Source organism: Trachurus japonicus, chromosome 9 (genome assembly GCF_045865225.1).
Source record: "Trachurus japonicus isolate A0001 chromosome 9, Traja_1.0".
NCBI classification, from domain to species: Eukaryota; Metazoa; Chordata; class Actinopteri; order Carangiformes; family Carangidae; genus Trachurus; species Trachurus japonicus.
The window spans coordinates 3,325,606-3,350,607 of record NC_140915.1 but is presented as its reverse complement, the minus strand read 5'-3'; the positions used below and the strand labels follow the sequence as shown (position 1 = coordinate 3,350,607).

Genomic DNA, 25,002 nt, shown 5'->3' with positions numbered 1-25,002 from the left:
TGTTCATACAGGACAGACAGACAGACAGACAGACAGACAGACAGGTGTTCATACAGGACAGACAGACAGACAGACAGACAGGTGTTCATACAGGACAGACAGACAGACAGACAGACAGACAGACAGACAGGTGTTCATACAGGACAGACAGACAGACAGACAGACAGACAGACAGACAGACAGACGTTCATACAGGACAGACAGACAGACAGACAGACAGACAGGTGTTCATACAGGACAGACAGACAGACAGACAGACAGGTGTTCATACAGGACAGACAGACAGACAGACAGACAGACAGACAGACAGATGTTCATACAGGCTGACAGACAGACAGACAGACAGGTGGACAGACAGACAGGTAGACAGACAGACAGACAGACAGACAGACACACAGACAGACAGACAGACAGACAGATGTTCATACGGGACAGACAGACAGACGGACGGACGGACGGACGGACGGACGGACGGACGGACGGACGGACGGACGGACGGACAGACAGACAGACAGACAGACAGACAGACGGACAGACAGACAGACAGACAGACAGACAGACAGGTGAGAGACAGCGGGGTCTCACCTTGTGATGAGGCTCCCTGATGGAGGACAGGAGGACGACCGCCTGAGGGGACGACGAGTCCAGGTAGTACTCCACCAGGGAGGAGAGGACGGCACCGCCTCGGTCTGAGAGGGGACAGGGACAGACACGGACAGGTGAAGACAGGTAAAGACAGGTGAAGACAGGTGAAAATAGAGGCAGGTAAAGACAGACATAGATAGGCAGAGACAGGTGAAGACAGACAGGTAAAGACAGAGACAGGTAGAGAGTAGACAGGTAAAGTCAGGTAGACTGACCTGTGCTGAGCTGCTGGTTGACGGCCGTCCTGACTTGCTCCGCCTCCTGCAGCTCTGAACTGTCCAATGAGAGCAGCAGCTCACTGATATTCACCTGCTCCTTGGCCATGGTGGACACCTGGACACACCTGGACACACCTGTTGGACACGTCTCACATTGTCTCACATACGTCTCAGAGAAACAAAGTAATGAATTCTCTGTGTTTATCCTCGTTGTAGCAGCAGCTCCCAGTGTCTCAGTTCACTACTTTGCCTGCGTCCGTGCAAATCTCGCGGGATTTGCATTGACGCCCAGTTCACGGCTCCGCAAATCACGCGAGATTCCGGCAGAACAACACTGGGAGCTTCCGCTACAAACAAGCTTAAAATATAGACTTATTTAATTTTTTTCGGAACAATTTCTCATGTCGGGGCTTCAATACAAGACGGACATTACATACGAGCAGCATGGAGGTATCTGGATGTTTTTTGGTGTGTCTTTTTGTTATGAAGACAGCTGGTATCCATTTGCAACCGTCATATGGACATGCACTGCTACGCCGAGACCCCCTGTAACTCAGAGAAGCCACGGAGGACTCTGAAACTTCTCCCAGCCCTTAGTCCACATGAGGGGGAGGAGATAATGAGTAAAGAAATTTCAATTTTGGGTGAACTATCCCTTTAAAATTAACGAAGTCATAAAACATCAGTTTCACTCATCAGGCGAACGAGGCTTCTCATTGGATTATCCAGCAGACATGACTTTGCTGCTGTTATTGGTCTGATTGTTAGTAGGCTAAACACCTGTCAATAAGCCCCTCCCACCTCTGACGAGCCCCTGACGTCATAGGCCAGAGGAAGGAAGAGGTGCATTGTGGGTATCTGTCAGATATGAACTTTAAATGTTAAATTAACTCTTTTATTTTCTCCACATTATATATATAAAAAACAACTACTTCATGTTTTTAACTGTGAAGATGATGACGGCCTGTGACGTCACCCTGAGGAACACGTCACTGCGTCTGCACGTAGCCGCCCACCGCGGCTCTGACGTCACTGCCGTTACGTTACGTTTCATGTGACGCACCGAAGCTAACCGTTTTAGCTTAGCATCAGGGCCGCCTGTTGCTGCAGTATGAAGGAGTTAGCTCGATGCTAAGCTAACGCAGCTAACACGCTACCGGCCCTGTTACGTCATGTCAGCGTACAAAGTAGCTGACGTCGTGTTCTTCCCGCCCCGTGACGTCATTTCCGGCGCTCGAACCGACTGTTTGCGTGAAAGAAACAAACTTCAGAACAAAGTTTATGAGTCGGAGGAGCCGCGTTACCTTCAGACCTGTTGATCCGAGCAGGGCGCAGCCATGTTGAGCAACACGAGGCCCCGCCCACCAGCACGTCACCACGTCACCACGCAGCGTCAGGACGCGTTCAGGGAGGCGCGACACGGTGGGAAAAACGGCCTTCGACTGACTGAGAAAATATTTTTGTGTGTGTGTGTGTGTGTGTGTGTGTGTGTGTGTGTGTGTGTGTGTGTGTGTGTGTGTGTGTGTGTGTGTGTGAAAGAGAGAGAGAACAGCAGCTGTGAGGTTTCTCAATCTGCTGATTATTGCACAACACACACACACACAATTAGTTATTTTACTACATACTTAGGGTTTTGCACTTTATTATTTTATTATTATTATTATTGTATAATGTCTCTGACTGACCCAACTCAGAGTGACACAAAATACACTAACCCTATATACATATAGCTTTATTTCACATTATTATTATTATTATTATTATTTATTAATTTGCACAATTCTAGGCTACAAGCCAGCAAAACAGCATAAATACAGCAAACCAGATGTGCAGGTGAGATTAAAGGACTCCAGAGGGGTTTATAAAGGACATCTCACCTCATAAAAACAATAAATAGAAGACTACAACGATAAAAAATAACAAAAAAAAAACGTAAAAGTGACACTCATTATCCCCATTAAAAATATATGAATTGAGAAAAAATGTTGAGGCATTCGAAACCAAATTCACACAGAAATCAATATTTTACAAGCAAATTAAACAAAAATCTTGGAATTGAATACCTGTAAGATGAAACATGCGCACATACACATACACACATAGTATAGGGGTTTTATGTCGGCTTATGTAGGTTTTCTTGTTGTTGTTACATTTGTTTTGCCTTATTTTATATTATAAGCACTGTGTATTGTGTGTCTTATATATGTTTTTTGATTTACGATGATGATTTATAGCTGTTGTAAAGATTTAATGTAAGTTTTTGTTGTCTTGTCTTATTATGTCGTGATTGTAAATGTTTAAATGTACTGGTTTTAAATGTGGAGTCACAGTTAACTACTAAACCTATTTTTTCCCTGCTGTGTGTGTGTGTGTGTGTGTGTGTGTGTGTAGGGGGGGTCGTGTTGGAGATAAGAGGTTTCTCTGAGCTACAAATAGCAGCAGGTGTTGAGTGTGTGACTCACACAGGTGAAGATGCTGCTGCTGCTGGTTCTGCTCAGCGTCGGACTGAACGCAGCTTCGGCTGCCAAGGTGAGCACACACACACACACACACACACACACACACACAGATTCAGATTCTCATTTAGAAACTATAATTCATTAAAGAAACCATTAATTACCTTGTTGTCATGCAAGGATGATGAACTAATTATTCTGCTGCTAAATAACATTGAATAGTATAATCTTGTATTTGCACTGTTAATCCTCTTAATTGTTTTAATACAAATCAATATTTCATGCTGCAAACTCAAATTTTATGCTCTACTTTAGCCTAGTTTTTATTTTATAGGCTAGCCTGTATATTCTTTTTTCTTGCTTTTAATTAAAAAATCAAATCAAATCAAATAAACTTCATTTGTCCCACAAGGGAAATTTGTCTTGGGCAAGTGGGCGCAGGAAGAAACAGCTGCCTTGTTCATACATACACAACAGAATATACAACAGTATCACTGACATACAGACCCAAAAAGAAAGTGCAGTGAGTGCAATAAATATGTTAAAAAACAGAGTTGAAATAAAACAAAGTTCACTAAAAACTAAAAAGCAACAAACATCGGTTTAAGTCCAGTTATAGTGGTCACGTGCACCATGACGCAGCAATAAGAGCAGTAGGACGGCAGTGACAAGGCCAACAGAGAAAAGATAGACCTGGGTGCAATTATATGTTTAATGTTTCCAGTCTTTACTTTTCTGGGTTTTATTTTAATTTTTAAAAATTGCATGTTTTATGCAGTTTTTTCCCCCCGTTTCCAGTTCTTACTGTTAAGAATAGGAATAGGAATTAATTTATTTAAAACAGAGACAATGCACAAAAAACATTATTCCCATGAGACAAGAAAAGAAGTGTTGAACCAGGTTATAGCAACATTTGTTCATTTGCACCTGTAAATGTTAAATGTTTTGTCTTCATGTAAAGCGCATTGAGTTGCCCCTTGGTATGAAATGTGCTTTATAAATAAAGATGCCTCGCCTAAAAAAAACAAAAACCCAAACAAACCCTGAGGTTCTGTTTAATCTGTTTAATCTGATTTAACTTCAGTTTGATCTGCAGCTACAAATCATCTTCACATCAAACTGAACATTTACTGTTTCTAACACACGGCTCACTCACTCACTGGGACCTGAAGGGTTAATTCATGTCTCTGCTGTCATGTTGCCTTCAGTGTCTCAGTGAAACTCTGTAAATCACAGCAGCTATGTTCACATGCAAAAAATGTATTAATCGGATTAAAAACTTGAGGGATTTGGCTTCTTCTATGGCCCAGAATCCAATAACCATTCATGATGTGTGTAAACATGCACTTTATTACCTTTATTCAGAATAACAGCATGTTGACATGAGCCTAAAACAACCACAAAAATGTTGTAGCTACTTCCTCCTGAGCTGGAAACAAAACAACAAACACAGAAGTGGCTCAGTTTTTCCTCATCCATGATGTTTCCTGTTAGAAATGAACATGATTAGTTTAGTTTATTAGTTTAATAAGGGACAATGTGCAATTACATTAAAGCAGAAGTAAGTGATATATTTGTGTTAATCTAAGTCTTAAATAGTTGTATCTTCCGACAGCAATCACTTCTATAGAGTGTTTGGTCTGAAACACGGGTCTGTCAGTCACTCTGCTCTGCTCTGAGCCCAGGAGAAAACTTTCCTTGTATCCTACAACCTTTATCCAATGAGGAGAGAGAACGGCATAAAGGGGCAGTCCTCTCTGTGTGTGCAGCCAAGGGATGCGCCTGAATGTGGTGACGTAGGGACGAGGACCAATAGATCCATGACGAGGGCGGGGGCTGCTAACTCCATCGGCTGACAAGACGTTATGGTGCGTTCAAGGAAACTCGTAACTCGTATTTTTCCGACCTATGAAGTGGTACCAGTTCGATCTGGTACGAGTTCACGGGTCAGAAGTTACGAGTGGCCGTTATAGTGACTTTCACAGGTAAAACAGGTCGGAGAAACACGAGTGGGTTGCCTGGAACGCTACAAAGTCGTAAGTCGTGACTTGAAGCTGTAATTTACGGTTTCAAAAGCCTGCCTGGAACGCAGCATTAGCCAAAACCACCGGACCACTTACTTCTGATTTAATCATTTAAAGGGAAAAAAGGAAAAGGTGGTTGCACCAGATTTAGCTCCCAGCTAGTTTCCATCTGTAGTCCCTACACATAACATAAAAGTAGCCTAATAAAATACACAGAATACAACTGTTAACTGGTAATAACAATAACTTTGACCCATTAATACTAATAATCGGTTCATTTTTTGAGTAGAAAGTCACCATGGGAACAAGGAAACTATAACATGGTCTTCAGCTGGGGCCATGTAGACCAATCCACCTTTTCCAAACGTCAAAAACATAAGCCGGTTTTGCACTTCTGGTGGAATTTTATGTTTACGTTTCCATGGTTTCGGTAGTCGCGGTAAATGCATCTTTTTTTTTTTCTTTTTTTTGTTTTGCAAAGAAAATCTGTAAAAGGCATGGATCATCACAGCAGCTTTTAACAGTGGATATCACACAGACTGACATCCGTGTTAAAAGCCAGCGTTAATAGATCCATGCGTTTACCGTAACTATGACAACGACTGAAAACCATGGAAACGTAAACGTACAATTCCACCAAACCGGCAAAACTGGCTTCTGGTTTTGACCATAGATGATGATGTTTGGAAACTTGTGGATATACAGATTGACAGAGATTCCACGCACAGCAAGATGGCGGCCCGGAGAAGACGGCGATTTAACGTGTTTTCCATGTAAACCTCAATTCGGAGAATATTTTAATTCCGAACTATTTAATTCAGAATAATTAATTCCTAATTTAAAAAACATCATGTAAACGTGGTAATTGTGTTGATGCTATATTTCTGTGTGTGTGTGTGTGTGTGTGTAGCTGGGCGTGGTGAAGACGGAGGGGGGGCAGGTGGAGGGGAAGAGCCACAGGATGGGACTCTTCAGGTCCGTCGACGTCTTCAAAGGGATCCCCTTCGCTGACGTCCCCGGAAAGTTCGAGAAACCAAAACCTCATCCCGGATGGAGCGGTAACTCCCTGAAACACAACACAACACACACACACACACACACACACACACACACACACACACACACATGACATTACATAGCCTATCATAAAACAAAATTACATCATCATAACACATTTACAAGTCCCGAAACAAATTCACATTTCAGAAAACAAATTAACAAGAAACGAAACACTGAGACAAATTTACAAATAACATCAACTGGAAAGGGAATGTACCAACTCTGGAGCAGCCAATAGGAAGTGTTGTTGTTGTGGTCCTCTCTCACCTCTAGAAGTCTGATTTAAAGGGATAGTTCAACATTTTTGTCAAATTGGCCCATTGCCATATAATCCCTATAGTCATAGCAGTAGGTTTGTTACCTTTAATTGTCGGTGCAAGCTGTTTTTAGAACGGCGGAGCAGAGCCGTGAGCTGCTCAGAGCTACGCTACAGAGGAGGCTCATTATGGGATTTCTTGGTTTCACCTCATCAAACTCATCAAATACACAATCCAACAACTCCACAACGCTCTGGTGGACAAGTTGTGACCTGCACATTCACCACGCTATGAGATAATAACACAACGTTACCACACAGAGTTGTTTTAGAGGGAAATTCATGTAAAACCACTGATGCACGTTGCCTTCAGGGACAGTTTTTCATCAACAGTCTCTGTATTTCCCTCTACAACAACTCTGTGTGGTAACGTTGTGTTATTATCTCATAGCGTGGTGAATGTGCAGCTCACAACTTGTCCACCAGAGCGTTGTGGAGTTGTTGGATTGTGTATTTGATGAGTTTGATGAGGGAAACCAAGAAATCCCATAATGAGCCTCCGTAGCGTAGCTCTGAGCAGCTCACGGCTCTGCTCCGCCGTTCTGAAAACAGCTTGGACCGACAATTAAAGGTAACGAACCTACTGCTATGACTATAGGGATTATGGCAATGGGCCAATTTGACAAAATGTTGAACTATCCCTTTAAAGATGTGAAGTCTGAGGCTCTTTAACTTATCTATGAAATAACCTCTGACATGTTTTCCATGAGTGGAAAACTGGTCCACCATTTTCCAGGTTTTCCCAGGATGCATGGGAACCCTGAGCTTCCTCACTGCAAAAACTCTAAATCTTTCCAAGAATATTTGTCTTGTTTCTTGTCAAAATGTCTCATTTCTAGTCAAAACTAATCTCTTTCCACTTAAAATAAGACTCATCACCAACAATTAAGTTGTTTTTAGATCATTTTCACTTGTTTCAAACAAATTTTCACTTGAAATAAGTGGAAAAATCTGCCAGTGAAAGCAGGTTTTTTGTGCTTGTAATAAGAAATGAGTGTGTGCTTGAAATGAGTAAAAAGTGTCTAAAAACAAGCTACTGACAATGACATTTTGACTATAAATAAGACAAATATTCTTGGTAAGATTTTGAGTTTTTGCAGTGCTGTCCGGGTCCAGAGTCACTCACACTGTCTGTTGTGTTTGTGTGTTTTTCTCCCAGGGATCCTGAAGGCCACAAACTATCGTGACCGCTGCCTTCAGGTGACGCTCCTGCAGACGAAAACCCAGGGCAGCGAGGACTGTCTCTACCTGAACATCTTCGTTCCACAGGGACGCAAATGTACGCACACACACACACACACACACACACACACACACACACACACACACACACGCACACACACACACACACACACATACACACACACGTTGTTTCAGTTCCAACAGGAAGTGAGTCTGAGTCCTTTCACAATAAGACGTCTTCTGTCCTCAGTGTCCACCAACCTGCCGGTGATGGTCTACCTGTTCGGCGGCGCCTTCCTGCTGGGAGCGTCCAACGACGCGGCGATCCTCGGAGACTCTCTGTACGACGGGAAGGAGATGGCCGACAGGGGCGGAGTCATCGTCGTCACGGTGAACTACCGGGTCGGGACTCTGGGCTTCCTGAGCACCGGGGACGCCCGACTGCCAGGTCTGAGCCACAGACACACTGACTAACTGACTAACTAACTAACTAAGACACAGACTAACTAACTAACTAACTAACTAACTAACTAACTGAGACACAGACTAACTAAGACACTAACTAACTAACTAACTAACTAACTGACTGACTAACTAACTAACTAACTAACTAACTGACTGACTGACTGACTGACTAACTAACTAACTGAGACACTAACTAACTAACTGACTAACTAACTAACTAACTAACTAAGACACAAACTAACTAACTAACTAACTAACTAACTAAGACACAAATAAACTAATAACTAACTAACTAAGACACTAACTAACTAACTAACTAACTAACTAAGACACAAATAAACTAATAACTAACTAACTAAGACACTAACTAACTAACTAACTAAGACACAAATAAACTAATAACTAACTAACTAAGACACAAACACACAAACTAACTAACTAACTAAGACACAAACACACAAACTAACTAACTAACTAAGACACAAACACACAAATAAACTAACTAACTAACTAACTAACTAACTAACTAACTAACTAACTAACTAACTAAGACACAAACACACAAATAAACTAACTAACTAATTAACTAACATATAAACAGACAGACTAACTAACTAACTAGCTAGCTAGCTGACTGACTGACTAACTAACTAACTAACTAACTAACTAAATAACTAACTAACTAACTAACTAACTAACTAAGACACAAATAATCTAACTAGTTAACTAACTAACTAACTAAGACACAAATAATCTAACTAGTTAACTAACTAACTAACTAAGACACAAATAATCTAACTAGTTAACTAACTAACAGACAACCCCCCACAGTGCCACCAACAGTCTGGTGTGTTTTCATGTTGGTCAGGTGAACAGAGACCAGATCAGATCAGAGGTGTTCAACAGTAATCTGATCAGATTCTGGATCAAATCTCTAAATGAGTTGTTTCTAAACTAAAACCAGATCACGTGATCCAGTCTCTGTTTTAATCTGGATCAAACCTCAGTTTGTGTTGTTCAGAACATTTTAGTGGGATCAGGAACACAGTCACATTAACACTACCAACTAACCAACTTTGCTCTGAACAACTGGGATTACGTAATATAGACGGATTAGCTCGATTTTTCAAAGGTCGAGAAGGGATTTTAAAATCCAGATAATTTTGATTCAGATGCAACAAACTGGTCCCAGGTGTCGTGGACTCAGGTGATCATGTGACCATGTTGTTGTGGAGCAGGATGACGTCGTGTCGTGGTCCAACTGGGACTGAATGGGAGAGTTGTGGTGCCGGCTGCTCATTTCCCAGCATGCCTGTTATCAGAGGATGTGTGTGTGTGTGTGTGTGTGTAGCAGATAAACAGCAGCTGTTAAGGTCTTTGCACACCGAGTTCGTTTTTTTCATCCTAAATTGCCGCACGTCCAAAAATAAATCCGACCTCATGTTGTGTCGATCATGTTTACACACCGAGTCCCAAACTTTCGTCTGTCATTAAAGTTTTCAGAACAGGTTCCATTTAATGCGTTTTTCACATCCGTGGAAAAAAGTCTTTTGACCAATCACAGGGAGAGAGAGAGACACCGCTGAGTGTGTGTGTCTGTGTCTGTGTGTGTCTGTGTGTGTGTGTGTGTGTCTGTGTGTGTGTGTGTGTGTGTGTGTGTGTGTGTGTGTGTGTGTGAGTGTGTGTGTGTGTGTGTGTGTGTGCCAGCCGCTGTTGAGGATCATGGAAATTGTCCGTCTTCTGTTTACTGTGTGAGCTTCTTATCAATATCTATCAAACTGGACACTAAAATAAACTGTTGAAGTGATGATGATAGTTCCGCTGCTCATTCAGCAGGCAGATTGGCTCCTCTCAGGATAAGTAACTAACTAACTAAGACACTAATTAACTAAGACACTAATTAACTAAGACACTAACTAACTAAGACACTAACTAACTACCTAACTAACTAAGACACTAATTAACTAAGACACTAACTAACTAAGACACTAACTAACTACCTAACTAACTAAGACACTAACTAACTAAGACACTAACTAACTAACTAACTAACTAAGACACTAACTAACTAATTAACTAAGACACTAACTAACTAAGACACTAACTAACTAAGACACTAACTAACTAATTAACTAAGACACTAACTAACTAAGACACTAACTAACTAACTAATAAACTAAGACACTAACTAACTAACAAAGACACTAACTAACTAACTAAGACACTAACTAAGACACTAACTAACTAACTAACTAACTAACTAACTAACTAAGACACTAACTAACTAACTAACTAACTAACTAACCAACTAACTAACTAAGACACTAACTAACTAACCAACCAACTAACTAAGCAACTAACTGACTAACTAACTAAGACACAAACTAATTAACTGATTAACTAAGACACAAACTAACGATCTGATTAACTAGCCTAACTAAGACACAAACTAATTAACTAACTAACTAAGACACAAACTAATCAACTAACTAACTAAGACACAAACTAACTAACTGATTAACTAATTAAGACACAAACTAATTAACTAACTAACTAAGACACAAATTAATTAACTAACTAACTAAGACACAAACTAACTAACTGATTAACTATCTAAGACACAAACTAACTAACCGATTAACTAACTAAGACACAAACTAACTAACCGATTAACTAACTAAGACACAAATAAACTAACTAACTAACTAACTAACTAACTAACTAACTAAGACACAAATAAACTAACTAACTAACTAACTAACTAAGACACAAATAAACTAACTAACAGACTAACAGACTAACTGTGTCTGAAGAGAGATGTGTCGCCTGTTTCCACTTGTTTAACTCTTGACTTTCTGAACCCTGAGTGTTGGTTGTTATGGTGACGGACGGTTCAGGTGGGAGGACTGTCTGTCTGTCTGTCTGTCTGTCTGTCTGTCTGTCTGTCTGTCTGTCTGACCGCCCGGCCCAGTGGGTCAGACAGGAAGTGGTGATGAGCCGAGCTCTGCTGTCTGTTGCCTAGGTAACTACGGGCTGTGGGACCAGCACGCCGCCCTCTCCTGGGTCCGTAGGAACATCGCGGCCTTCGGAGCGAATCCCGACAACATCACCGTGTTCGGCCAATCAGCCGGGGCCGCCAGCGTCAGCTTCCAGGTGAGACGGTTCAGGATGGACAACCTGTCATACGAAAGCTGAAGGCTGAAAGTTAAAGGCTGAAGAATGAAGGCTGAAGGTTAAAGGTTGAAGGTTAAAGGTTAAAGGCTGAAAGCTAAAAGCTGAAGGTTAAAGGTTAAAGGCTGAAGGTTGAAGGTTGAAGGCTGAAGGTTAAAGGCTGAAGGTTAAAGGCTGAAGATTGAAGGTTAAAGGCTGAAGGTTGAAGGTTGAAGGCTGAAGGTTAAAGGCTGAAAGCTAAAAGCTGAGGGTTAAAGGTTAAAGGTTGAAGGCCGAAGGTTAAAGGCTGAAGGTTAAAGGCTGAAGGTAGAAGGCTGAAGGTTGAAGGTTAAAGGCTGAAAGCTAAAAGCTGAAGGTTAAAGGTTAAAGGCTGAAGGTTGAAGGCTGAAGTTTAAAGGCTGAAGGCTGAAGGTTAAAGGCTGAAGGTTAAAGGCTGAAGGCTGAAGGTTGAAGGCTGAAGGTTAAAGGCTGAAGGTTGAAGGCTGAAGGTTAAAGGCTAAAGGCTGAAGATTGAAGGTTAAAGGTTGAAGGCTGAAGGTTAAAGGCTGAAGGTTGAAGGCTGAAGGTTAAAGGCTGAAGATTGAAGGTTAAAGGTTGAAGGTTAAACTCTGAAGGTTAAAGGCTGAAGGCTGAAGGTTAAAGGCTGAAAGTTAAAGGCTGAAAGTTGACGGCTCAAGGCTGAAGGTTAAAAGTTAAAGGCTGAAGGTTAAATTTTAGCCTTCAGCTGAAGATTGAAGGTTAAAGTCTGAAGGTTAAATGCTGAAGATTGAAGGTTAAAGGCTGAATGTTAAAGGCTAAAGGCTGAAAGTTTAAGGCTGAAGATTGAATGTTAAAGGCTGAAGGTTAAAGGCTGAAAGCTAAAAGCTGAGGGTTAAAGGTTAAAGGTTGAAGGCCGAAGGTTAAAGGCTGAAGGCTGAAGGTTAAAGGCTGAAGGTAGAAGGCTGAAGGTTGAAGGTTAAAGGCTGAAAGCTAAAAGCTGAAGGTTAAAGGTTAAAGGCTGAAGGTTGAAGGCTGAAGTTTAAAGGCTGAAGGCTGAAGGTTAAAGGCTGAAGGCTGAAGGTTAAAGGCTGAAGGTTAAAGGTTAAAGGTTGAAGGCTGAAGGTTGAAGGCTGAAGGTTAAAGGCTGAAGGTTGAAGGCTGAAGGTTAAAGGCTAAAGGCTGAAGATTGAAGGTTAAAGGTTGAAGGCTGAAGGTTAAAGGCTGAAGGTTAAAGGCTAAAGGCTGAAGATTGAAGGTTAAAGGTTGAAGGTTAAACTCTGAAGGTTAAAGGCTGAAGGCTGAAGGTTAAAGGCTGAAAGTTAAAGGCTGAAAGTTGACAGCTGAAGGCTAAAAGTTAAAGGCTGAAGGTTAAATTTTAACCTTCAGCCTTCAGCTGAAGATTGAAGGTTAAAGGCTGAAGGCTGAAGGTTAAAGGCTGAAAGTTAAAGGCTGAAAGTTGACGGCTGAAGGCTAAAAGTTAAAGGCTGAAGGTTAAATTTTAACCTTCAGCCTTCAGCTGAAGATTGAAGGTTAAAGTCTGAAGGTTAAATGCTGAAGATTGAAGGTTAAAGGCTGAATGTTAAAGGCTAAAGGCTGAAAGTTTAAGGCTGAAGATTGAATGTTAAAGGCTGAAGGTTAAAGGCTGAAGATTGAAGATTGAAGGCTGAAAGTTTAAGGCTGAAGATTGAATGTTAAAGGCTGAAGGTTAAAGGCTGAAAGCTAAAGGCTGAAGATTGAAGATTGAAGGCTGAAAGTTTAAGGCTGAAGATTGAATGTTAAAGGTTAAAGGCTGAAGGTTGAAGGTTAAAGGCTGAAGGTTGAATGTTAAAGGCTGAAGGTTGACCATGACTTATCCTTAGTTTAGTATGTTTATTTCGGTCTCATAAAAACAAATACAGTAGACAAATATAAAGGTATAAATACAAAACAAAATAAATCAGAACAAAAAACACAACAAGCAAATCAATTTACTTTGACCGAAAAGGTGTAGGCTGAAGCATCAGCTTATTTTGCCTACCCTTCTTAAATTAACATTTTTCGTTCACTCAATTTAAAACATTTTTTTTTTTTTACAGAGCAACAACAACAAACAAAAAACAAACAAAAAAAACGCATATTCTACATACAGCAGTTTATAAGCACACTGGTATTTATAAATCAGTTTTATATTTATTAATAATATTATTTTTAAATAACTTTTTGAATCTATGAAGTGTGTTGCACAGTTTGATTTCTAATTCTAGATTATTCCATTGATTGACTCCTGTAATTGATTAATACATCTCTGTTTCACATTTGTTCGTACTTTTGCTTTTGTATACACATGAATCCCTCTTAGTTCATATCTACTGGTTCTGGTCTGAAACATCCTCTGGACACCATCTGGAAGCAGATTATTATTTACTTTATACATAATTTGAGCAGTTTTATAGTCCTTAACTCAGCTTCACACAACAAACCCCAGGTTTTTCACGGTTCTGACTTTTTTTTAAATCTCTAGATAACAACTTCAGCTGATGAAATAAAATCATATATTTGACTGAGTATTTTTATTGTTGATAACCTCTCTCTCTCTCTCTGTCAGATGTTGTCTCCCTACAGTAAAGGTTTATTCCGCAGAGCGATCACCCAGTGTGGAGTCGCTCTCAGCCCCTGGGCTCTGCAGACCAAACCCATGGCCCTGACCAAGAAGGTCCACAAACACAACACGACACGACGCGACGCGACACGACACAAACTTTGTGCATTGATCTGTATCAAATCTGGAGTAAAAGAGTTTTGTGATTTTGTCTCTTGAAGTTGTTGCTGACAGAGATTTGATAAGAAATGAAGGAAACACGATGAATAAACCCCGTGGAGCCGTGAAGCAGTGAAGCTTTATTTACCCAGGCAAGCAAATTAAGAACAAAATTCTTATTTTCAAGGAAAGCCTGAAACGAGCTAGAAGCTCTTTAAGGGGAAGGGGGAGGGAAGTGCTAGAAGTGAAAACAAGGTTATATAAATTACACTTAGAAAAATACAATACAAGCAGCCAGGGATAATCTGATTGGTCAACAGTTCACCTGACCTGATCTGTGATTGGTTGGTGGGTTTGACAGGGTTGTTGTTCAAAACATCTGAGAGAGTGAACAGAAGCAGCCTGAGGGAAAGTTAGAACTGGTCCACTGCAAAAACTCAAAATCTTTCCAAGAATATTTGTCTTATTTCTTGTCAAAATGTCTCATTTCTAGTCAAAACTAAACTCTTTCCACTTAAAATAAGACTCGCCACCTAAAAATGAACTTGTTTTTAGATCATTTTCACTTGTTTCAAACAAATTTTCACTTGAAATAAGTAGAAAAATCTGCCAGTGATGCAAATTTTTTGTGTTTGTAATAAGAAAGAAAAACTTGCTCCACTATCAGATTTTTCTACTTATTTCAAGTGAAAATCTGCTTGAAAGAAGTAAAACAAGCTACTTTTTAATGCGATGAGTCTTATTTTAAGTGAAAAGAGTTTAGTTTTGACTAGAAATGAGACATTTTTACAAGAAATAAAGACAAATATCCTTGGAAAGATTTAGAGTTTTTACAGTGTCTGAACTGGTCTGAAGCTCGAGTGCAGAGAATCTGTGTGAATAACAATATATAGAGACAATATCACAAACTCTGAGCATGGAATTGAAAAACTCACATTGGTCAGCCACACTGTGGTTGTTTGTTGTCACCACAGCTGAACCGTGTGTGTGTGTGTGTGTGCAGGTCGCCCGTAAGGTCGGCTGCTGGAGAAGCAACGAGGACGATATGTTGACGTGTCTGAAGATGAGCGACCCGGTCGGTCTCACCATGGCCGGGAAAATCGACGTGTTGCTCATCCTTGGAAAAGGTCAGTCTGCACATCTGCATGAAGTAACACACATCTGCATGAAGTAACACACATCTGCATGAAGTAACACACATCAGGTGACCGCTCCTCTTTCTGAACGCTCCATATTGATCGGGCTTTCAACTTTTCGCCGGTGTTTCCCATTCGTCAATGCTGCACTTGTCATTGTTTGTCCTGTTTCTAGTTTTGTTAGAGCTCATCTATTGGTTGTTGATTGTGTTACGTCACCGCAAAGACTGAAAGACTTGTGATAATACCAAACACATTTGAAAAACTGATCTAAAACAGCTCAGATTACCACCTTGTACTTAAAGGGAAAGTTTAAAGTTTAACATTTTGTCAAATTGTTCCCATTGCCATAATCCCTATAGTCATAGCAGTAGGTTCGTTACCTTTAATTGTCGGTGCAAGCTGTTTTTAGAACGGCGGAGCAGAGCCGTGAGCTGCTCAGAGCTACGCTACGGAGGCTCATTATGGGATTTCTTGGTTTCCCTCATCAAACTCATCAAATACACAATCCAACAACTCCACAACGCTCTGGTGGACAAGTTGTGACCTGCACATTCACCACGCTATGAGATAATAACACAACGTTACCACACAGAGTTGTTTTAGAGGGAAATACAGAGACTGATGATGAAAAACTGTCCCTGAAGGCAACGTGCATCAGTGGTTTTACATGAATTTCCCTCTAAAACAACTCTGTGTGGTAACGTTGTGTTATTATCTCATAGCGTGGTGAATGTGCAGCTCACAACTTGTCCACCAGAGCGTTGTGGAGTTGTTGGATTGTGTATTTGATGAGTTTGAACGAACCTACTGCTATGACTATAGGGATTATGGCAATGGGCCAATTTGACAAAATGTTGAACTATCCCTTTAACGATCGAGATGACGGGAGCGCAGCGTGACTCCAGTAAAACAGTTCAGTTTTTATTCTGTGACTGTGAAGCACTAGACGTCGACCAGAGCCAACAATTAGCTCCATGAGGAGGAAACGTCATCAACACATCTGTATCAGCAGCACGTCGTCCTTCAGCTGTGTGAGTTTGTTTGTTTATCCCCATTAGCTGCTGTACAAGACAGCAGCTATTCTTCCTGGGGTCAAAACGTCTTACAAACATTTCTGTTTCAGAATTTAACACAGAACTTTCAACACAGATCATCATCATTCATACAATGGACAACAGCAACACAAAACATAAAAAAAGCTCACGTCTCATTTACAAACTGTTCTTAAAGGGACAACGAGGAGTTTCTAATCGGTTATAAAAAAGTCTCACGTTAATGTGGATGAATCTCCGCTACCCACACTTGTTAATGGGCCCATTTTCGATAAATATATCATTCTGTCTCTATGGTTATTTTGTTATTATTAGTGGTGGTGGAAATGCTGGGCGAGCCGACCAGCGTTTCTTTACTTTCGGTTTCGTGGCGAGTCATGAGAATAACGTAGCTGAATCGCCGTTTATGGTGGGAACTACGGCGGTATGTGAACCTCTTTGAACCTCTGACTTTAATTATTGATGAATGAAAACATAAGTCCGTCTTGCGCCGGTCAAAAGAATTTTACGGTGCGGAGGCTCATAAATGTAGTGTGAAAACGCTTCGCTTTTCCAAAACTCCTCGTTGTCCCTTTAAAGTAGCCTACAAAGGAACAGAAATCATGCATGGGGGCGGGACTAGATCAGCTTTAGCTTCTCCCGCTTTCCCTTTCGGCCATGTGTATTGTATTATTTGAACTAAGATGAAGTGTGATGATGATGATTTAAATTGACATGCCCAAAATAAACAAATTGATTGATTGATTGATTATTTGTGACATGATGCAACTGTCTCTAATGGTCAGAGAGTCACTCCCTCTTGTAAAAACAAATACATCTTTAGTCCCTGTGTAAAAGAGGCGGCACTACCTTCTCGCATCAAAAATCTCGGCAGAGAATTCCATGCAGCCATCACTCTATAATAAACAGTTTTTTGTTTTGCTTTTGTTCTACATGGGGGCAACAAGAAACGACCTTCTGAAGACTGCCGTGTAGAGTAGTTATGACTTTCAGAAAAAAACACTAATTTATTATAAAAAAATTACTGGGTTTTTTGTTATTGTGACATTTTTTTACAAAACAAGCCAGAGAACAGTGCAGTCTACTTTTGACGCTTAACCAGGCCAGCTGATGGTTCATTTCATTGACCCTTGTTCTATAAGGGCACTGAAGAACGATTTGAGCATTTAGTGTGTGTGTGTGTGTGTGTGTGTGTGTGTGTGTGTGTGTGTGTGTGTGTGTGTGTGTGTGTGTGTGTGTGTCCAGGTACGGTCATGGACCTGCTGGAAATGGCCCCGGTGGTGGACGGGGACTTCATCCCTGACGAGCCCAGCCGGCTGTTCCACAACGCCGCTCAGTTCGACTACATGGCCGGAGTCAACAGCATGGACGGACACATTTTTGCCGGCGTGGACGTTCCCTCCATCAACAACAGAACCGCCGTCATCCCAGTGTGAGTAGGGCAGCTGGGTTAAGGGCTTTTATTCTGAAGGGCAAATCTGGACCCCTCAGATGACCCTTCAGCCTTTTTCAATTTTTACCCCTGGACCAAAATTTCAACTTATAGTAAGAGACATTTAGACATTTTTAAAGGGACAACGAGGAGTTTTGTAAAAGCGAAGTGTTTTCTCACAACATTTATGAGCCTCCGCACCGTGAAATTCTTTGACCGGTGCAAGACAGACTCATGTTTTCATTCATCAAGAATTAAAGTCAGAGGTTGGAAGACGATCACATACCGTCGTAGTTCCCACCATAAACGGAGATTCATACGGCGGCGTTATTCTCATGACTCGCCACGAAACCGAAAGTAAAGAAACGCTGGTCGGCTCGCCCAGCATTTCCACCACCACTAATAATAACAAAATAACCATAGAGACAAAACCATAGATTTATCTAAAATGGACCATTAACAAGTGGTAACGTAGATTCATCCACATTAATATGAGACTTTTTTATAACCAAATAGAAACTCCTCGTTTTTAATTTTTTCATTTTTTTAAATTTTTTAATTCTTTATTCCAGTCTGTATTATATTCTGAAGACTTTTTCCCGAGTGGATTGTTGATATGTCATTCATACAACATTTTATTCATAATCATATGGCGAAATATGATTTTTTTTTTTACGGTATTGACAGTATTTTCTCATTTACAGAGTGATAAAAAGAGATATCCCAAATTCCCTCTGTGAAAACTTGAGACAAAAATACAAAATAAAAAAAATAAATTTGAAAATAACTTTATCCATTTCAGTTCTGGAAATGTAAATGTAAATGTAAACAAATAAGTGCATATTTCATTAGATATTCCTCATTTACCTCATTTACATATTTAAACATAACATTTCAGAAAACCTGTAATACAAAAAATGTTTGTCTAAATCTGAGTAATAAAATTGGAACGTTACATGGTGATACCTGTTAGTTAAATTTTTTTTTTCAAAAATACATTAAAAATCCCATAGGTGGAAGTGGACATTTCCGTCCGACTCATCACATTAAAGGAAAGGGAGGCAGAAATCTAGAAAAAAGCTTTGAGTTGAGTCCACACGGTTCTCATCCCCTCAGCCAGAGCAGCGAGTAGAGAAAAAACGTCTCTTTCTTACGTTTTAAAACGTCCAAATAATACGAATAAGGGCTGCTGCTCTGTGATTGGTCAAAATCAGCCGTCACGGGTAGATTCTTTGCAGGCTGAAAACAGAGCCTAGGGGAGACGCAGACGTCTGATCTTTTTTCACATCACTTCATTTACATTATCCCCAAGGTTAGTGTGTAAGTTTTTGCCTAATACTGTCAAAAAAAAGCTGCCTCCCTAGCCTTTAACGTGTTTAATTTTCATTACGAGCCCAAAAATTGGACTTACATTCTGAAACTCGGGACATCCAGAGTTGACCCAAAAATACAACTCCTTACCAAAAATGATTTTACATCCTGCAACTCAAAGGTGTTGCAGCTGTTGATAATTGCGGCTGTTTGTTCAGTGGAAGCTGTAGTTTCCCACAGGGAGCGTGAGGCCCTGAAGGTGACGCTCCTGGCTCTCCTCAGGAAACACGTGACGGGCCTGCTGGCCGGTCTGACCAAGGAGAAGGGCAACGCCGCCGTGGACTCGGCCTTCTCCGTCTACTCGTCCCACTGGGGGTCGTTTCCAGACCAGGCGGTGGTGAAGAAGACGGTGGCCGACATCGAGACGGACTTCCTCTTCCTGGTCCCCACTCAGATCGCTCTGCAACTGCATGCCAACAACACCAGGTGTGTTCTGATTGGAGGAGGAGGACATCTCTCCTGTTAACATTTCCATTTAGCATATTCTGTGTTATAAACTGTTTTCTTGTTTCTCCTCAGTGGATGTGAGGGTCAGAGGTCAGAGGATGTTGTTATGATGCTGTGTAAAGACATTTGAGACAAACTGTTTACTGCAAATAAAGTTGCCTTGCCTTGTCCTCCAGGTTCTCAATAGCCGTGTTTCCACAGCACGAGTTCCTGAAGAGATTTAAAGGACAATTCCAGGCAAATTCAAGTAGGGCTGTATTTTCTAACATTTTAGGTCTAAAAGAAGGAATCTGAAGATTTTCAATTGAATTGCTCCTGTTTTGCGGTAGTTGTGTCTGTCCCCGCATCACCACGGCAACGATGAATGGGAGCGGATGCAAGTACCGTTGCTTAGGCTGTTTCCATCCCTCAAAGCCGCAATTTTTTTCCACAGACAGCGTCAGATGGAGACTCAAACATGCACCCAGAAGTTTTTTTACTTCAACAAGTCGACATGTTTGTAAAACTAGATCTAATTCAAAGTCTGGTGGAGTCGAGACCCAAGCTGACGCTCGGTGTGTTCAGGTGCAGTGGGAAGCTCCCGTTGGTGTCATAAACACAGGAATATCAAGTAAAATAAACTTCTGGGTGCATGTTTGAGTCGCCATCTGACGCTGTCTGTGGCTTTGAGGGATGGAAACAGCCTAAGTTCAAACCCCCGTAGTAGCGGCACAAAACAGACTCCCCCAAACCAATGGGTGAAGTCACGGGTGCTACGTCCATTCTTTTTACAATCTATGGATGCAACAACTGAATGATTGATGATGACTGATGGTTCTGGTCTCAGGGACCCAGACTAACCGATCCTTATCCTGATCCTTCACAAACCTCTGGTCTCTGTGTGGTTTGACCCTCAGTGGAGCCCGTACCTACTCGTACCTGTTCAACATGAAGACGCGTATCCCCGGGTTCCCCCGCTGGGTGGAGGCGGAGCACGCCGAGGACCTGCAGTACCTGTTCGGAAAACCCTTCTCCACGCCGCTGGTCTACTTCCCCCGACACCGAGACCTGGCCGGATACATGATCGCTTACTGGACCAACTTCGCCAAGACTGGGTAACACACACACACACACACACACACACACACACACACACTGGTCTGAACTGGTCTGAACCGGCAGAGATGGACAGAGTAGCTACTCAACCCCAGTACTTGAGTACAAATACTACTGGTCAAAATTTACTCTGTTACAAGTAAAAGTAGCTCAGTCTACATGTTACTCCAGTAAGAGTAAAAAAGTACTTGCTTTTAAAGGTACTTAAGTATCCAAAAGTACATGCTTTTAAATTTACTTTAAGTAAAAGTAAGAGTAAGAGTAAATGTCTTATTTTTCACATCAATGAATTACTATAATTGTTTCTAAATGAATTTAAGGAGCTTTTAACTCTTGTTTCTGAGAATTAACTGTGTATTGTATTACTGAACTAAGATGAAGTGTGATGATGATGATTTAATTGACATGCCCGAAATAAACAAATAAATATATAAATGAACTCTTTGCTGCTCAGCTGCACTGATGTGCTGCTTTTAGGGGTTAGGGTTTCCTTCACAGACAAACACAGCTTGTGTCCAATAGGATTTTAGAAAAAGACCTGAAAGTAACCAGTACTTTTCAGCCTTCCTACTAATTAACTCCAGTACAAGTACTAATATTTGTCTTGGAAATGTATTCAAGTAAGAGTAATAAGTACCAAAGAAATCTAATACTCTGTATAATACCACTGTGAACCGGTCTCAGCTCTGTCTCTTCTCCCCTGCCCAGTGATCCCAGTAGAGGTGACAGTAGAGTCCCAGTTCCCTGGCCCCCCTTCACCAAATACCACCAACCCTACCTGACCATCAACCACAAGATCAACAAGGCCTCTGTCAGGTACTTGCTTCTACCGAGTTCTACTGAGTTCTACCAAGTTTTACCGTCTTCTACTGAGTTTTACCGAGTTCTACTGAGGCCTAGTCCACATGAACACGAGTATTTTTGAAACCAAACCTTTATAGAGAGCCGAAGCGGTAGCAGGAAGTAACGGCCCCATGGGACCTCAACTCGGAAAAAGTCTCCATGTGAGTGAACGGGAGTTAAAGTTTTATTTCGTGATCCGATTGAATTGTGTCATGAGAATAAAATCTGTCCTCTACCTGTTTAAAACATCACGTTTCATGAAGAGAAATCAGCAGTTTGTTGTAAAACTATTGTAGAATAAAATTCAGAAGAATCTGTAACCAGAATGACTACAGGTCGCGTAGGTGACGTCACCATGGCGACCACATGGCGTCCTTCCTTTCCCGTGTCAGTTGGTGACGTATTTTCTGTGGGACACCAGATCTGTAGTCCGCAGAGCGTCTTCACACTAAATACATTCTTCTGTTGCTGTTTTACGATAAACTGCTGGTTTCTCTTCATGAAACGTGATGTTTTAAACAGGGCTGGGACGATACGCTTTTCTCCCGATTCGATTCTTCTACGATTTTTTGGATGGCGATTCGATTTAAATTGCTGATTCTCTCGATTTTTAGTCTTTAGCATTTTTAACATTTATCTGCACACAAATACTGTAGGAGCCTATAAATTAACATACTCCATTATAAAGTGAACTTAATCCTTTTCCAAAACCTGTACTCTCTGTATGTAAAAAAGGCTAACAAATGCACATTGCACAATATTAAAATTAATAAATAAATAAAATAATTTAAAAAAAAATCAATTTTTGAAAATAAAAAATCGATTTAAAAATCGTCAAAAAAAATATCGCTATATTTATGTGAATCGATTTTTTCTCCCACCCCTAGTTGTAAACAGGTAAAGGACATATTTTTTTCTCATGGCACAATTCAAACGGATCACGAAATAAAACTTGGAGTCCCGTTCATTTGTATGGAGACTTTTTTCGAATTGAGGACCCATGGCGCCGTTACTTCCTGCTTCCGCTTCGGCACTCTATACCGGAAAAACAACAATGGCTATGCTAAATGCTAAATGCTAAATATCACCAGTAATAGCGACTCCGTCAGCTGGTCACGTCTAGAGCTCCACTAGTCTCCATGGATACAATTTACTTGTTGCGGTTTTCCTCGGTTTTCCTGTCCACACATGAAGCTGAAACCGGACTTTTCTAAAAAAAAAAGTTCACCCTGGACTCCGGTTACAAGAAACTCCGGTTTCAGGAGCCGACGACTGCGGTTACGTGTGGACGAAAGAACAAACCGTGCAGAGAAACACACGGTTTCAAAAATACCAACGTTTGTATGGACTGAGTTCTAGTTCTTCTGTCCCTGTCTGTCTGATTGTCTCCTTGTTGTCTTTGCACTGAGACTGATGCTGAGTCTCGTCTTGTCTCTTCAGCTACGACCTGAGATCAGACTACGTCAAGTACTGGACCCAAATCTACAGCATCCTGCCGTCAATATAGAGAGAAGAGGACAAAGAAGACGAGAGAGCAAAGTGAACAACACTGCTCTTTATTTTGAACAGTGTTGATTACAAACCACTGGAAATGTTTAGTCACTGTCTGAGATAATTCATGATGGAAATCAATAAATAAATGAATATAAACAGCATGAACCAGCTCCTTCAATATAAAGGTAGATGTTTGTATTAAAGCTCCACATCTGTAACCGGTCACCAAGTCCAAGTGAAGAACCTCTTGTCTAGATTAATGTAAAACCTGACAGTGTCTCTTCATAACAGAAAGAGTAACTCCGAGTCCTCGCACGAAAGAAACAAACCCAGAAATGAATGTTGAAGTAATAACTCAGTTGTCAATTGAGTTCATCATACGTATTCATGATGTTTATTCCACTGACTCATGTCCTTATATCATTATAAAAATGTCTGTAGTATTTACCATGAGCTGCTAAAATCACAAACATATGAAGATTTTTCATTTCTGTTGAAAAAATAGATGAAAGATAATTCTTTAGGAGCTCCCAAAGTGTAAAGATTAGATGTTAATTACATAAAGAAACAATAACGACTTACACTCTGTCCACTGTATTGAATGTAATGAGGTGTGTGAAGCGTTTGGACCTCCGTGGTTTGGACCGGTTCGGACCAGTCAGCCTGTTTGAACACGGCACTGACGTCGCTCCACCGGCTTCAACTTCAACCCGAGGAACCCGCCGGACCGTGCAATATGGAACCAGAATCCCTAACCCATTTATTCTACTATTGTGCCCAATCAATAATTTTCTGGACTCCACTTAAACAATAGCCTAGTGTGTTAAATTAACAAGTGTTATAATGTATTTTGTCCATGAAAAACATGACATTACTTACATTACAAATAATCTACTCATTCTATTCGACAAATTCCATATAGGCCTACACAAATGCAAAAACTCAAAATGTCCCCCCTAACTTCAGAAGTTTCCTACATGAATTTAAAGAGTAATCCCTTACACTAATTGAAACTAAACAAAGCATCACATCCACACATATACAAGAAGTTTTTAATGTATGTTCTATGTTTTGTTCCCTTTTTTTCCTTATCCCTGTGTCATTTTATTCATTTACCTACCTACTTTTCATTATTATTCTATATTGTTAATACTAACTTATGAAAAGTAATTTGGAGCACTCTGTCTGCTGTTCTATGTACATCTGATTGTTGTGTGTACCATTCTCAATAAGGTTGATAGAGAGAAAAAAACAAACAAAAAACCTGCCAAACCGTTCAGACTTGTTTACAGCCGTTGCTGGAGTAACGGAGCTCAGAGACACACACTACCACTGTCTGTCCTACACGCGACGTGGGACGTTTGAATTGAAGGAGCATGACGTGATGCTGACGGTTGGTAACCTAGCAACGGCAGCAGTGGCTCGCGGGCAGCGCGCTTCAGAAACTAACGGTCGTGTCACTGGACAGTTGCTGTTGAAGACTTGGCTCAGTCTGGAAGCTAACGGCTAACAGCTAACGACCACACATACAACTGCAGCCACTTTGCTGGAGTGTTTTGTTCTTCTCAGGTAAGTTTATTGATGTTAAAATATGTGGAGAGCAAATTAAATCAACCTGACATCAGCTCATTTACTGTAAGATAGAATATCAATGAAGATGTTAGCTTCTAGAGTGACTGTGTAAGCTAGTGCTAGCTGTGAACTTTAATCCTCTAGTTGGAGCTATCTGTAACTTTCTCTGCTCTGTGTTATTAAAACATTTGGTTAATGATGAAGTGATATTTAATTCCAGATGTTGGAAGGAAAACATGTTTAGCGCCTGGACTCTGACTGTATAGGCTGTAACTTAGTGTTGTATGAAACTATTATGTGTTGTT

At 40.8% G+C, this 25,002-nt stretch overlaps 2 protein-coding genes across 3 annotated transcripts in view; one reads left to right on the top strand and one right to left on the bottom strand.

Moving 5' to 3' along the window:
- The window catches only part of LOC146980634 (hamartin-like), a 30,157-nt gene extending 27,928 nt beyond the window's left edge, over positions 1 to 2,229 (bottom strand). Inside the window, exons 1-3 of one of the 2 annotated variants that reach the window (XM_085785715.1) lie at positions 2,168 to 2,229; positions 861 to 988; positions 586 to 689 (exon numbers count right to left, since the gene is read on the bottom strand). In XM_085785715.1, coding sequence (XP_085641841.1) covers positions 586 to 689; positions 861 to 969 — 213 coding nt within the window. In that variant the 5' untranslated portion in view covers positions 970 to 988; positions 2,168 to 2,229. Of the gene's footprint in view, positions 1 to 585; positions 690 to 860; positions 999 to 2,167 lie in introns of both variants that reach the window. The other variant, XM_085785716.1, reaches the window with a different exon arrangement.
- Positions 2,230 to 3,271: 1,042 nt separating this feature from the next.
- On the top strand, positions 3,272 to 23,229 carry LOC146980633 (bile salt-activated lipase-like). The gene is made up of 12 exons (XM_085785733.1): positions 3,272 to 3,392; positions 6,254 to 6,401; positions 7,878 to 7,997; positions 8,151 to 8,348; positions 11,388 to 11,518; positions 14,100 to 14,207; positions 15,256 to 15,379; positions 17,689 to 17,875; positions 19,469 to 19,672; positions 20,590 to 20,787; positions 21,497 to 21,604; positions 23,072 to 23,229. The coding sequence occupies exons 1-12, from the start codon at positions 3,336 to 3,338 to the stop codon at positions 23,136 to 23,138; spliced, it is 1,650 nt and encodes a 549-aa protein (XP_085641859.1). The 5' UTR covers positions 3,272 to 3,335; the 3' UTR covers positions 23,139 to 23,229.
- The last annotated feature ends 1,773 nt before the right edge of the window (positions 23,230 to 25,002 follow it).